At 48.8% G+C, this 15,547-nt stretch overlaps 1 protein-coding gene across 1 annotated transcript in view; it reads right to left on the bottom strand.

Annotated features, from left to right (window-relative positions):
* LOC108933112 (cyclic AMP receptor-like protein A) overlaps positions 1–15,547 on the bottom strand; it is an 89,891-nt gene that overhangs the window by 12,976 nt on the left and 61,368 nt on the right. Inside the window, exon 11 of the mRNA XM_018749937.2 lies at positions 4,876–4,958. Coding sequence (XP_018605453.1) covers positions 4,876–4,958 — 83 coding nt within the window. The remainder of the gene's footprint in view (positions 1–4,875; positions 4,959–15,547) is intronic.

The following is a 15,547-nucleotide window of genomic DNA, read 5'->3' as shown; positions in this document are numbered from 1 at the left end:
CCCGCTTCGTGCCTGTAAGAACGGCCCGTTTTGATGAATTGAAAGCTATTTGTATGACCGATGCGGTCGGATGACTCATCGGTAAAGGGGAAGGGGAGATTACGGGTGTTAAAAACAGGCCGGGAGGAACACACGGGCCTTTAAGGGTCTGTAAATGACACAGCTGACATGTTTAATGCTCACTGAGGGCTGGGGGTGGGGGGGGGTTGGTCAGGAGCTGCTGGCTAATTATTTTTTACCAAACGCAAAACAGCGTTGATGCACAGCGGGAGGGTGCAACAGCTACAGCCTCCGGTGAAAAGGACGCCCGACGGTTATTGAAAGGAGAACACGAGCGCGTGACCTCTGCGGCACCGGCGGTGGCCCCCAGTCCAGTGGAGACCTGGCAAGGAGGGCTGCGGGCCACTGCGCTGCTCGTGCAACGTGGCGCTCCGGTGGTGGGTTCGAGAGCATCGTGCAGCAGAGCAGGGTACAACGAACGCAGCAAAGCGAGCGAGCGAGCGAGAGAGAGAGACAGAGAAACTGAGCGAGCGCCTCTGGGTCAGATGGAAGCGCTTGAGCGAGCAAGGAAACGTGAGCGAGCGAAGCGAGAGAGCGAGAAGAAGCTTGGCACACGGAGCAACGAGGGCCAGATAAGAGTTAATGGAAACTCCTCCCCCCACCCCCAACCTGTTTGCAATCCCGGCTCGCTTTGTGAGATGAATAATTACCAGCACTCAGTGCTTCCCTTCCTCATTTTTCAAAGCCTTGCTGAGAAATTATTTTCTGAGAGGCGTAAGATCTCCGGCGCTGACTGTTGCACAGGTTTCCGGAGGGAGGGGGAAGTTGGGAGGGAATTAAATCTCCGCAAAGAGGAAGCTGGCTGGGCCGCCTCGGGGACGGGGAAGGCGGCTGTCGGCACCGCTGGGAGACCCGCGGCCCCCACGCCACGCAGGGGCCCCGTACACAGGGTAGAGGGGACAGCCTCTCTCGTAACACTGAGACGCCGACACACACATGCTCCCACATTCAAACACGGAGCTAAACGCATCTTTTGTGGAATTGCGTTATTCCACTGAGAATTAATGTGGCTTAAAAACACATCTTGGTAAAACGGGGGAAAAAGGGAACAGACACACAAACATTTCCTCCCACTTGAAAGGAGAAATGCGAAGTTTCCGACTTAAAAAGGTTTTTCCTGATGGGAGGTGGGGAACAGCTGCAATTTGGAGAACCGTATAAACTTCTCATGAAATATGGAGGTAAATGCAGTTTTGTATGTATCATAGAGCGCACTCACACACACATGTACATACACACACGCGGAGGAATATGACTGTTTTCAAAAGTATTACAAACACTCTGAGTGTGAATGTGTGTGAATGGGAGAGTAAGTACCGTGGTGCAGGAGGTAACACTGCCATCTCACAGCACCTGGGCTGTCTGGGCTTGGGTTCGAATGGAGTTCAGTCTGTGTGCAGTTTTAGTGCGCTACCTGTGTTAGTGTGGATTTGCTCCAGGTGCTCTGGTTTCTTCCCACAGTTCAAAAACATGTTTCAAGTGGATTGGTGACTAATTTGCTCACAACGTATACGTGTGTACACGTCCCTTACGATGGACTGGCATCCTCTCCAGGGCACATCCTTCCTAACCTAGTACCCTGTACTTCTGGGACAGGCTCCAGACCACTGCGAACCTGACTTGGACAAGTAGTTAGTGAGACTGAGTGAATCGGACTGGAAAACGCAGTCGCAGTGCGTACAACAGCAGTCGCCATGTGAGAGGAGTTGCAAGGAGGTGCGTCAGAGAAGTGGTGGCTTCCAAAGGCTGCACAGACCTTGAGGGTGGGGGCAGGACCTCAGGATGGCAAGCTGAGCGAAAGCAAAGGGAGGGACAATGAAAGGGAAAGACCTAGCAGGCGCAGACAGACGACAGAGTGCCCTTGGTCTTACTGGCAGTCCCCCCCCCTCGGCCACATCCCTCGTACTGTGTACCCCCTTGTGGCTTTGAGCTCATTAAAGGCAAAGCACATGGGCCGTTTACAGTTGGCGGTCCTCTTCCTCTGCTCCAGCCAGCGAGAGCCAGTCGGAAGGGTTAATCTGGGCCCGCTGCACACTCACAGAAACAATGGAGAGAACAGCTGTCACGCTGGGTGGGTGGGTGTCGAGGTGGAGGGGGGCCGGAAGAAAAGATGTGGCCGAGAAAACACAGGAGCATTTTACATCGAAGCAACCAACAGCTGGTGTGGAATTTCAATGTGCTTGTCAGCACACAAGTGTGTGCACAAGATCGACAGGGATTGGGCGACTGAGTCTTGGTGTGTGCGTGTGTGTGTGTGTGTGTGTGTGTGTGTGTGTGTGTGTGTGTGTCAGACAGAGACAGCACTGAAGTATGCTGGGTTGAATGCTCGGCTTCAGAGTGTACCGCACGTGCAAACCCTACTTTGGGGGCAATTTTAAGGGGTATTAAAGCAGAAAAGTGAAAAGGACCATCATGATGCTGACCACGGCGGACAGCGACTGTACATGATGGATGGAAATGCCACTAGAAGACAGTGACATGAGTCTGATGGGTTCCTAGACCTGGGAAAGATAGAGGGAGGAGGGCTCGATGAAAAGTGTTACAAAGGATGAGAAAGAGGCAGCAAAGCTGTGAGACACAGAGGGTTGGAGGTTTGCGAGGCACTTGCTGTTCCCACTTCACGGAAGCAACGGAATGAGAGAACGGCATCTTTCCCTACTTCTCCTCAACTGGGCCAGCTCTTCAGGGTAACCAGCCTGAACGACAGCCTGGGATCATTGCACGACTTTGCGCGTGTCTGGTAAGCTGTCACTCAGCGGAGCTCCTCACATGGAACACCTCAGAGGAAGGACAGGAAGCAGAGCTCAGTCTGGGAGTGTGTACTGTGTCAGGGCTAACACACACAGACGTGGGCTGAATGCAGGTGGAAAAGTGGTTAGAGCTGTCTCCTTGACATCAGGACTTCCTGGATGCGAATTCTAATATTTTAAGTTGGTTTGGACAAAGGCATTAGCTAAATGATTAGTAACAATAAAAACTGAATTTTAACATGTGTGTTCCTGCACAGGCTTACTATTACGCGCATGTATGTAAATGTGAGAACGAATATACGATATTAGATCAAAATCCCATTTCTTGCTTACAGGGGATTCTGTACGTGCATACGGACTAAAGAGCCACCTGTCTGCATGCGGCCCGTATTTCGCCACGCGACACAAATTGTGAAGAGTCAACTCTGTCGCCAAACACAAGGTCACACCCTTCTAATAAATCACACACACACACTCACACGTTGTCTGAAGCTGCCTGCCCCAAGCAGGGTCGCGGTGAGCTGGAGCCCGACCTGGCAACACAGGGCATAAGGCTGGAAGGGAGGGGCCACACCCAGGATGGCACCCCAGTCTTTCGCAGGGCACCCAAAGCGGGACTCCAACCCGACCCACTAGAAAGCAGGCACAGGCCAAACCTGCTGCACCACCACTAATAAATCACAGCCCACTTTTAAAATTCTGTTGAGAGACTGATCAGACCGGCATCTTGGGAACGTATTGGAATGGAACGGAGGTGAACGGGGGGGCACTGCAATTCCACTGTGGATCCAGTATAAATCAGTAGTGGGCCCACAGGAAAAACAATGCAATTGGTTCCATGTGGTGGCAGTCAGGCAGAGTCTTCACCTGGGCTGAGCCTGGTAATCTCTCTGTGCTGATTAGAAAATACATAATTCATTCACAATCTACCAGGATGAAGGGGGGGCACAGGCAGGGGAAGTCATTATATTTGGCATCTTTATCTGTAGGGTGGCGGAGCGAGCGGCACAGCGGCTGAGCAGAGCGGAGCTGGGGGAGGGACGGGACCTGTCGCCGGGACCGTTGGGAAACGTTGACCCTGCAATTGACCTGTAGCTCTAGGAACATTTGCCTCGGTGCTGCAGAAGCTGCTGGAGCTAATCACTTAGTTACCCTTCAGCCTGTCACTCAGCTGCATCCGTGGGGAGGGGGGTTGGTGGAACTCGCCAGCAAGCGATTACTACCCACCACGCCCTCCTCCTCCTCCTCCTCCTCCTCCCCCCCTTGGACCATCCTGCTGATGTGGCTGAAATCTCGGGCTTCGTGCAACAGAGGCCGCTGGGCTCAGCATAGATGAGACACGTCACAGTTAAGGGGGAGACGGCGCAGACGGTCACGGGGAGGAGAGGCAGATGGGAAGATCTTGCACGGAGTCCACAGGGCCCAAGGCTAGCTGCGAGAAGGAACGCCCTTGGCGGTGGTGGTGTGTGTACGTAGGGGGGGGCCATGACGTCATTGGGAGCACAGCCTGGCTGGGCTCTGGCAAGAGGAAGCACCCCAACTGGCTGAGAGAGCCAGCTTCACAGTTGTTTGGAAACTGTGAATCCCACATGCAAACCTGCCACAGCAGACAGCGCCTATTTATACTCACACCGGAGGAAAAAACAGCGAGGGAGAGGTGCTGCAGGATATCTGGGATGGAATTCATAGGAGCTCAGAGGGAAGAGCCTGGAAAGCACAATAGCCAATAGCCTGAACGCCAAGAAAGGCAGCAGCAACCGAGGACAAAGATCCATAGCAGCATCCAAACTGGTTGTATTCCCTCAGAAATACAGTTCAGACAGAGAGATGCCCACTGGGACCAGGAGCTTTAACTGTTCTAAAGACAGGCTGTGCCACACAGACAAACGCACTTTTATCTGACATTTATGTTAATTAATGAACAGTCTGAATTTTAGAGTAGCAGATAAAAGGGGGAAAATTCCGGTTTCAAGGTATCTCCCATCCTTGCTGAAGAGTGACCCAGTAGGACATGGGATGCGAGGAGGTGTAAGTGCCATGCCGCACACTCAAACCTGTACCATACCTGTTGATGAGGGGACACAAGGACACCAGCAGGTAGACGGAGGGGTACCACTTCAGGGGTTTGATCTCCTCGCTCAGTGACACCTGTGTTTAGAGAAACAGCCTATTTGCTTTGGCAAACAATCATCGCACACACAATGCATGGAAAGATGCTTATATGAATAACACAACTCACGATATTTTAAATTTAGGGTCATACGGCAGACATGCAATATGAGGATTCTGAATTTGACATAGCTGAGTGCTTTAAACCTCTGTGTGTGTGCGTGCGTGTGTGCACGCAAGGAACCACACGGAAGCCACAAAAAGAAGCCAGTTCTTTGGCAATGGAGCGAACTGTGGGGGAGATGAAGAATCAGGACGACTGCCACCTTCTCCTCTGCAGGTGTATGGGTCAAAGAGAGTCAACTGGGAGGGTGCTCGCAGGGGGGGGCTCCCTGTCACTTCTCAACATAAACCCCTGGACCAGCGGATCAAAGAACAGCGTGGCGGTCGTGCGGGACTGTGTTTTATTTACACCGGACCCCTCCCTCCCCCTTCACGGCTCACGGTTTGGGGAGATCAAACGGCTCGAGGGAAGCGGCTGAGAAGATATTACAAATGCCAAGGAGAAAATCCTTCCAACCGCACGGTTCAGTTCTCCGGAGGAACAATCTTTCACATATCGCGTGCTTGGCCGAGTCATCCTGGAACGTGCCCGTTAACCCTTTGCATATCTCCGCACTAATATTACACTACATTACACTAATTTACGCACTTTTACAAAACAGTTCTAGAACTATTAAAGTTGACATACAATTAAAACAATCAAAGACAAACTCAGGAAAAAGAGCGAGCTAAATTAAAGCCACCATACCGCAGAATTTTTTAAGAGCCCTGATACGCTGTAAGAAGCAAGAAAGTACCTATATATATGATATGTGTTTTTACACCGGGAACATTTTATTTTTTGAACAATGTTCCTCTCATCAGTCCACAGAGATGCATTTTAAGGTCTGAGGATGAATTGATAATAGCGAAAACTTGTTTTAAGCTTCATTTTCATCTGCTGAGAAAAAGAGCGGAGAAAGGAGAGAGAGGCAGGGGGACGCTTTGCTCATTGAAAGAAGAACTGGGTTTGGTCAAACGAATTAGGTGTGTGCTGAACAGACTGCAACAGTCAGACAGGCACCCACACCGTTGTTTCTGCATGACTTCAAATCTACGAGGGCAGCACGGGGCATAGTGGTTAGAACTGTCGCTCTGCAACCTGAAGGAACCCAGTCTGAATCCCCATCCCACTGCTGTTCCCTTGAACTGATACAGTACGAACACCATCCATCTATCGTCAACAGCTGCTTGTCCCAAATGGGGTTGAGGTGAGCCGGAGTCTCACCCGGCAACACAAGGCCGAAGGGGACACACCCAGGACCTCTATGCCAGTACATCGCAAGGCACCCCAAGCAGGGTTCGAACCCCAGACCCGCCACACAGTGGGCACCGGCCGAACCTGCCACATCGCCACGACCCCCCACAGTAGGAGCACCTTGCTGTATAAATGGATTCAATTCAATTCAATTTATAGAATTGAAAATGGATAAATCATTACATTTACTCATTAAGCTGATGTTTTATTCCAAAGTGACTTACAATTATCCACCCCTTAATGCAGCTGGGTAATTTTTACAGGAGCAATTTAGAGTAAGTACCTTACTCACGGGAACTGCAGGTGAGATTCGAACCTGCCACTTCTGGGCACAAAGGCAGCAGCTCTAACCATAACGCTACCAGCCATCCATTGTAAAGTTGCTGCTCTAACATTGCACGTTGCCTTGGAGGACAGAGTTAAATAAAAGAATAACAACAGTGTGCTGGTGGGCTAGAACCACATGTGACCTAGAATCTGGAGCTTGAAAGCGGAGCACAGCCGATCACGGGAGGTACTGACTGGCTTAGAAACCGGAGTCCACGGCCCTCTGAGGCTTTATGGACTAATAGCAGATCTTTACAAAATGTTGCTTTTGTTGTGATTCAGTCCCTGGAGGTGTTCTAGTTGCTTTATTGGTCTTCATCCTGCCCCTATTGGAAAGGAAAAGAATGGTGATAATTTTTTAAAGAGCAAATTTACTGTTCCGGTTTTTTAACCAAACACGTTACACTGGGTTTTATTCGTTATGCGCAAATCTGCCGGAGCTTCTCGTGACGGCGGAAAATGTGTCAAATTCACGCATGAGCACGTGCGGCCACGGCCACAAGGCTGGAGAAGGGGATTCGATTTACACGCATGTGAAGAGGCAGACCGAGTGTTCTCACGAGGAAGGAACCACGCGGCGCTCAATTATTGATTGTACTCAGTGCACTCTGGTGCCCCCCTCCCCACCTCCCTCTCCCCCTTCTCCTTTTTCGCTCTGAGTCTCACCCGCTGGCTTGATACACACTTCTTTTATGACGGTATATTTAAAAGCAAACCAGGCATGCTGGTGATCTTAAAACTGAATAAACAAGTGGCTTCTGAAGGCCCTCATCGCGCCGTCACTTTAGTGGCGTCAACCAAACCGCAGCTAAAACTGACAGCTGTGCAGCAATGGAATAGCAGAGTGATAAAATAAATGACTGCATGGAAAAAAAGAAAATTATTCAATTAACTGGCTATGGGATCTGAAAGAGGACCTGGTTCACCCATTACCAGGAAACAACTTGCATTCCCTTTGTCTAAAATTATTTGTAGCTCTGTGTATTAAATTGAAGACTGCGCTGCACTCTGTGGGCTATAAACGTGATATGATGCACAATAATGACAAAACTGTAAAACAGATTATTTTGCTACTGTCAGAGTCAGCATTCATCTGTCAGGTAAGACTGACTGCTTCAACTACATATTTAATTGGACAAAAATAAATATCTCAAAAACAAAAAAAAAACAAACACCCTCAGTAGAGTCACATCACGGTCATTACAACGGTACCCACAGACGAGGCAAGCTGAAACATTAACTGCCACTGAAAACAATAAAAAAAACAATGCGTCGTACATTCTCTTTACGACCGCGGAAGCGTTTACTTTAACGGCTTGTGGATACATTCCCGGCCGTGAAAGCAAAGCCCATAGTGCCGGTGTTCTGCAGCAGAGTGAGGAGATGGTTGCTGAAACCAGAGCGCTCTTTGTGAGGTGAGGCAGTCAGAAGCCCCGACAGGTCAGCATTCGGACCGTCGGCCTTGTCCTCGGCAAAAAAGAAAGACAAAAAGCCGGCTGATCCCTGAGCGCACGCAAACCACAAAGAAGCCCGAGACCTCAAGGCTACTGCTGAAATTAATCAACGGCAAAAAAGCCTTTCTGCAAACTTTCACTGCTTTTATCAGGTTTTTTCTATAGTTAGCAAAGTTTGAAAATAAGTTCAAGATTTGCAGCAGGTAAGATAACTCTATAAATCCATTTTCTTACAGCCTAAAAGTTTACAGTTCAGATTCAACTTCTCATATAATGTCCTTAATCAAGGTACTAACATTGAATAGATTCAATAATACACCCAGCAGTACAAATGGGTAACATTGTAAAGTGATGATCTGACACTATTAGTCACCTCAGACTAAAAAAATCTGATAAATAAGTATATTTATAGATACTTTTAGATACTATAAATAGTTTAGGATACTACAGATACTTGCATTTGCTTGTTTAGCAGATGCTTTTCTCCACAGCAACATTCAAAAAAATGAATAAAAGTCAGTGTTTTGAGCAATTATAATTTGAACCCTAAAATTTGCATGAGGAGCTGCAACACTCACCTACAGGAAATCCTTACGCGAATGGACATTTCAATTCAAATCACATGCCTTGGTGACATCAACCATTACACAAAGCAAAGAGAATCCCCCACAGAGGGCATGGCTTCTGCTGTTAAACGTCAGACCCGTGTGCCTACAGGCAAACATTGCTGAGAAATCTCATAGCGCTTCAGCATCTATAATCACAGTAATGAGTCCTAAAGCAAACAAGTTTTAAAGAAAGTGTGAGAAGTTGAATCAGCAAAGGAATGCACTATAATACCTGAAGCGATAAAACATTTAAAAGATTCTTGAAAGGCAGTATCATTACGGATGATTGGGTGATTTGATTTACAAATAGCTCAGCACAGAACAATTACAAGTGGTATAAGTTATGACAACAATTAAGAATATTGCCTGGTTTGATAATATTCAGATAATAACAGAAATAATCTTTATTTAATACTTTACATATATCATATCTATTTTACATCGGGCATCCGATACCATAGTGGTTAGAGCCACTGCCTTTGGAGCCCAAGGTCGCAGGTTCAAATCCCACATCCGGCTGAAGTACCCTTCAGTAAGGTACTTACCCAAAATTGCTCCAGTAAAATGACCCAGCTGTGTAAACAGGCAAGTAGCTTAACAGTGTAAGTCACTTTGGAGAAAAGCATCAGCTAAATGAGTAAATGTAAATGAATGGAGCACATGTAAAAGCAACTTCTCAAAGTATTTTACAGTAAAGTATAAATACACAGGTTACAACTACAAAGATATTTGCAAGAAATATTGAAAAAATAACAATAAAATAAGGACATCCATGAATTATCAATAACCACTTGTCCAATGCACACGCCCACACAGACACTAAGGGCAGTTTACATTCACCAATTCAACTGAAGTACATGTCTTTGCGTTATGGGGGAAACGAGCAACCGGAGAAAACTCATGCAAACTACATTGCCAGAGTTGCGAAAATAAGAGAAATAATAGTTAGATAAATGAGAAAAAGGGGGAAAGGAGAGAGGAAAAAAGCACGGGGATGTGCTAAATACAGTATATATCAATGATTTTGAAAATGTGGGACTTAAGCCCGGATTTAAAGCTGTCCAGAATAGTTCAGATGTTCTGGACTTGGTTTCGAATGAGATATTCTGAGCATCTAAAAGAAAAGGCAATTCTGCCAGTTTGGTGCGTAAACATGTACTAGCGATCCTAAATACTGAGGTCTGCGACAGGTGGAAACAGAAGACAGTCGTTATTCCTCTGCCATAAACTACGTCACCCACGCTCCTCTTCCCTCTGTCACACGTCATAGCTATCAGAGTACAGCAGCGGCACAATCCACTTTGAGTTACGGTCTTACAGATCAAACTTTTGGGGCTCGGGATCACATCATTTTTACATTAACGTTAATGGAGAGCTCTTTTTACAACAATTCAATTCACAAGCAAATCTTCGGGAACAAGTCACATTTGTTATATGACTGAAACCTGTTTTGTTAAATCTTCATCCTTGTTTTTTGTGTCTAAACAAAGCACCAAGCATCGTTCCACATATGGCCGATCTACAGAATAATGGGACGGTGTGTAATATACCGGGTTCGTTACAACATTTCTAGCCATTTGTTGTAAACTCATGTGTCTAGAGCAGACACTGAAACTCGTATAAGAGGTGGCACAGAGGATCATGTTCCTAATAGAGTACATAACCTTATTTCCTTCCAAATAATAATAATATCGTTATGCAGTAATGTAACATATATTTATAAAGTAACACAATAATATAGTTAATGTAGTAGACAGCATCTGGTCTGTCTCATTAAGCCTTTAAAGGAACATCATGGAGAACCAATATGCAAAAATCCTATTGGCATTTTCATTAATACATTTGATAGGCTATAAAGACGTAGCTTAAAGATAACTATTTTGCAAAGATAATAGTAACATAATGGTCACGGCATTGTTATTGAAAAACACGTCTACAAAACAAACATAATTCAGCATTATTAGGGGGCAATAAAATAAACCGAACAGCGGTAATGTAAAGATTGCCCGGGCCCAGCTGACGGTAAAAATAAATCTTGGGGCGGCCACCCCCTTTGCACAAGCTAATCAAGCATGGAGCCGTGTCCAGGTCAACGGCACAGAGCGCTCGCCAGAGTCCGTCGAACAAAGGCCCAGCACGGCAACCCCGTCCGCCCTCCGCGAGCGCCCCTCGCGCGCCTCTGCCACAAAACAAATCACTCGGCCAGCTGTGCGCTGAAGCGCCACCAAAATATTATTAAATGAAGCGAAACAAAAAGGGACGTGAGACATTTCTGATCAGACGCTCTTTGTTTGTCTGCCTGAGCATAATAATGTACTGGACACAAAAGGACGATAAGGGGCCTTTGTGTCGTGAAGCACTGCGACACAGGGGTCATCCTCATGGAAACGAGGCGTAGTCCACGCCACGGATGACGAGAGCTGTGCGCGCTTGAGCAACGGCGCTTCCAGCGTAGACACCGAAGCTGCGCGGCGCCGTTACGCTGTCTGCAATCTGATCAAACAGGGGTGTAAGCTGAGGAGAGCTCTTTGGCCAGCTGCCATGGTGTTTTCTTCCACGTGCAGACTGCACGACTCTGTCTGAGACAAAGAAAGAATAAAATAAACAACAATAAGAATGTCAGATGTGAGCCATATTACTTAAGGATAAAGTCGCCGGGAAGATTACATTGCAAACCCCCGTGCCATTCTTCATTAGCTGCATGTGTAGAACACGCCGAATTGTTTTTCCGTCTAAAATGAGCCGCTTCCTGTCTTGAAGAGGGAAGGAGCGCGCTCGGCCCGGAACGCGGCGCACCGAGAGAGCGGCCCTCGCGGTGCTCGCTCACGCCTAAAAGCCCTCGCGTGGCTCTGTGATGTCCAGCCGACATCGAGTTATTTTCTAATAAACTGTGACGGCGAGGGCAGTGGGCGAAACAAATGGCTATTACGGAGCGCAATTCTAAGGGCTTGCCATTTCGACAACAGCAGTGGGGCGCCTGGGACAAAACAACAGCATCATTTGCTTCGCAGTAGGTATTCATGACCTCCAGTAGCGGCGTGCGTCAGAGCAGGCACCAACATCACTGTAATTAATTACATTAGCAGAATAATTAAATTAATGACAGGCAACCGAGGACACAAAGGCGTCTGATTACTCTTTAAGAATCTAATCAAAAGCTGTGTAAAAGATTATTACTATTACCAGTGTTTTACAATATTACTGATTATTGATATCGGAACCGTGCTTCAACAACCATATGAATTCTGGGTAGGAAAGAAGTCCCGAGCCTCAAATATGCAAAAAAGCAGCTGTTCGCAAACCTATCCGTGGATTCACACAGACCCACAGGTCCTGCAGGACTGTAAATATTAAAGCACTTAGCGCCTCGAGTGGACATTTAACACAAAAACAGTTCCAGTTAAGCGATTAAGGCTTTGAGGGGAACGAAAAGCCGAAGTATCTCCTCCGCTGCAGGGCTGCGGCCGTTCAGATTACGCGCACGAGGTAGAGCCAAACACTTTTCTCGTTATGCATCTGATAAACTGGATTAAAGACGCAGCGGTGCGAGGGTGTCATACCTCCTGATAAATATCTAGGACTAACGCTGGCCTGATTTAAATGAGCTCACCCCGAGCACGCTCATTAATTTCAACGCAGCTGTGCCTCGTCTGCGTCTGTTAATCACTTTCACGTGTCGGTCTATGTGTCGGGCGAGCCGGCGTCTGCTGCGCTGGGGTGGGCCGCGGCGGGCCGCGGCACTACTGAACGTGCACCGGGAGAGTTTGTGGAAGATGTTACCCAAGGTCATAATCCCAGGCCTGTTCCCATCAAAGGCCCCGTGTCCTTCTGCAAAGGGTAATAAAACGATAATTATGCGGGCCATGTCGAGGAGCCTCAGTAAGAGACTCATGAATGAAACTAATCAGCTGTTTTTTTTCCCCCTCTACAGCTGGATTGTGGAAAGCACACAATGCCACTAAACATGTGCGCCGACTCCATTTTCACACTCGTGCTACAGTAAACATGAAGAAAATTACTTTTTCACAACTAGATCACCACTGGGGAGGTGCTGTGGCGCAGCGGGTTTGGCCGGGTCCCGCTCTCTGGCGGGTCTGGGGATCGAGTCCCGCTTGGGACGGACTGGCGTCCAGTCCTGGGTGTGTCCCCTCCCTCTCCTGCCTCGCGCCCTGTATTGTCGGGTTAGGCTCTGGTTCGCCACGACCCTGCTTTGGGATGAGCGGTTTTAGCCCGTCACCACTGTCCTTACGTTGGATGTCATCCTCCAGCTTTTAAAGTGACTGTCACCCTAGGTTGCAACAAGGGCAACAGTAATAAATACGCGTCATTGATACTGCATGGGGGGGCGCGGTGGCGCAGTGGGTTGGACCACAGTCCTGCTCTCCGGTGGGTCTGGGGTTCGAATCCCGCTTGGGGTGCCTTGTGGCGGACTGGCGTCCCGTCCTGGGTGTGTCCCCTCCCCCTCCGGCCTTACGCCCTGTGTTGCCGGGTTAGGCTCCGGTTCCCCGTGACCCCGTATGGGACAAGCGGTTCTGATAATGTGTGTGTGTGTGTGTGTGTGTGTGATACTGCATGGCCAGATGTACCTCAATATGTACCATCATAATCTGCCTACTGTAAATAAAGGCATGCTTTGAAGAATGGACTTCGGATTCAGAAGATAGAACTGCTGTGCACAAAACAAGGACCGCTCGGGCAGCTGTGACAAGGTTTGCACTACTGTGTTTAAACCTCTAGGAAAGCAAGAAGACCAGGGCCTTCGAGACACTGTAAAAAGCATCCAGTGACGTGCTAAGGAATATTTTCTTGTTGAAACGGTCCAAAAAAAAAAAACCCAGACAATTGATCTCCGTGAAGTCCAATTCGCACTACAGAGGTGACATCAAATTTAACAAGCAGAACGCAATGGCAACGCTGCCGCCTGACTCGGATGCGCCTGGGTACGTGGACGGAACAGACCCTGATTTCCCACAAAGACACAGAGACGACACTTCAAAGGGGAGCGTCTGCATCTGCTGGATAAGAGACAAAAGCGGGAGATGGAGCGTGCAACGTAAATGTTCCCTCCTTTCGTTTCTTCCCCTACAGAGGAAAAGCGAAACGCACCTCAGGTACTTGGTTCTCAGGCACACGGTATGGAAATAAAGCCTATCTGCCGATTGCTCGTGGGCTGCATGCTCAACATCCAGCCGGAATATTTAATGAGTCTTTTTTGTACCGCAGTCTTCCGGAGATGCTACGGCTGCACCCAGATCTAAATGCAGCCTTTCTTTTCCAAATCATTCCTGGAATAAAGGCAAGCGCTAAAACGCGTTGCGATTTCTGCGTGGCAGCCACTGCTTATCCAGTGTGGTAGATGCCGCCCCCCTTCATCCTCCTCGATTTCATAAGTCTGTGTCTGCGAGGTGGTGCCGAGTAAGGACACGCAGCTCCTTTCTTCATTATCGTATATTTATGGTTACTCACACCCGGAATGACACGAGCAGGGAGAAAGTGCATCTTACAGGCCTGGAGCCCACAAGGCAAGCGGGGCACCATCAGGGCGTCCTTTGTTTTGTCCTCCCGCACAAAGGAGTGAGATAAGAGCCACCTTGGCATCGATGCTGCTGCCCTCGCCGTGTTGCTCCTTTCCAGAGCTCCGTGAGCCGGGAACATCTCCCCCGTTGAGGGTTATTTAGTTTAAAAAAAAAAAAAAAAAATTTCCTCCGACTTGATGGAGCTAAAAGGGGGGCCCATCCTGGCGTTCTGCTCCGTGGCGAGCAGCCAAGCTTGCCCCTCCTGCCACTTGAACCGTGAACCCTTCAGCCCGGCTCCGGGAAGCAGTTAAACGTGGGGATCGAAGCGTCACGGGGAAAGAGTGCGCAGCAACCCACCCGGACAACGCTGCGGGGGGATGGGGGAAGGTCAGCGCACCCGGAGAGACCCACGATAATTGCATACACAGAGCCATGAGACCCGTGCCAGCGGAAGTCTAAAAATAAAGCGGCTCGAGCTCGCTGTCATGACGGTAGCGCTCCGTTCGCTTTCCACTGATACCATCGAAAACGCGTGACAGCCGTGTCTGTCCAGGGACCCAATAATCTATATTAATTTTATTAGCGTGCTTATCACTGCCGTAATCCTGCTCTTCCTTTCTGTAAATCAGAGCCGTCAGAAGGCGGCAGGCGGCGCGGGGCCCGGTTTAAACAGCTACTTCCCTCCTGACCTCGGGCTACGCTGCTGCACCACGGTAAACAAGCGCCGCACTGCCGAAACAACCGCCGTTCGTTTCAAAGTTTGTTTCCGCCGAGCACTTTTTCTTTACCTTTTACGGGTTGGCGTCAAACAATGTCTGAGCTCCGTAGCCTCTGGCTGACCTCTGTGTGGTCTGTGTATGGCTTCTACAACTGCATTGTGCATTTCGCTGCGTGTGTATAGGTGTGTGCCTTTGCGCTCGTCTCTGTGCACGTCTGTCGGCTCAGCATGACCTGCACGACTGCCGTGTCGACCTGCGTGATTGCGTGTGTGTGTGTGTCTGCCCCTAGGCGTCTATATCACTGGCGTGCATCTCATCGGAACAGCCCGTGTGTGTTTATCTCTACGTGTACGTGTGTTCAAGTCTATGGCTCTCACGGCGTGTACGTCTCTTACTGCGTGCACGTGTGACGCTGTTAGTGCGCATGCTGATGAGCTGAATGGTGTATGCGCGCGCACGCACACACACACACACACACACACACACACACACACACACACACACAGACAGACACACACACACAAGCGCGCTCCTGCAGAGCCTTCAAGCAGGCGGTGTCGCAGCCCCTCTACTGACGGCCCTGATAACCGATGTGGCAGGCTGTGAACGCCGGCGGCGTGCGTCAGCGCTCTCGCGAGTCCCCT

The sequence above is a fragment of the Scleropages formosus genome, chromosome 1 (genome assembly GCF_900964775.1).
Source record: "Scleropages formosus chromosome 1, fSclFor1.1, whole genome shotgun sequence".
Classification (NCBI taxonomy): domain Eukaryota; kingdom Metazoa; phylum Chordata; class Actinopteri; order Osteoglossiformes; family Osteoglossidae; genus Scleropages; species Scleropages formosus.
Note: the sequence above shows the minus strand (reverse complement) of the source record. Positions and strands in the feature narration are given on the sequence as shown.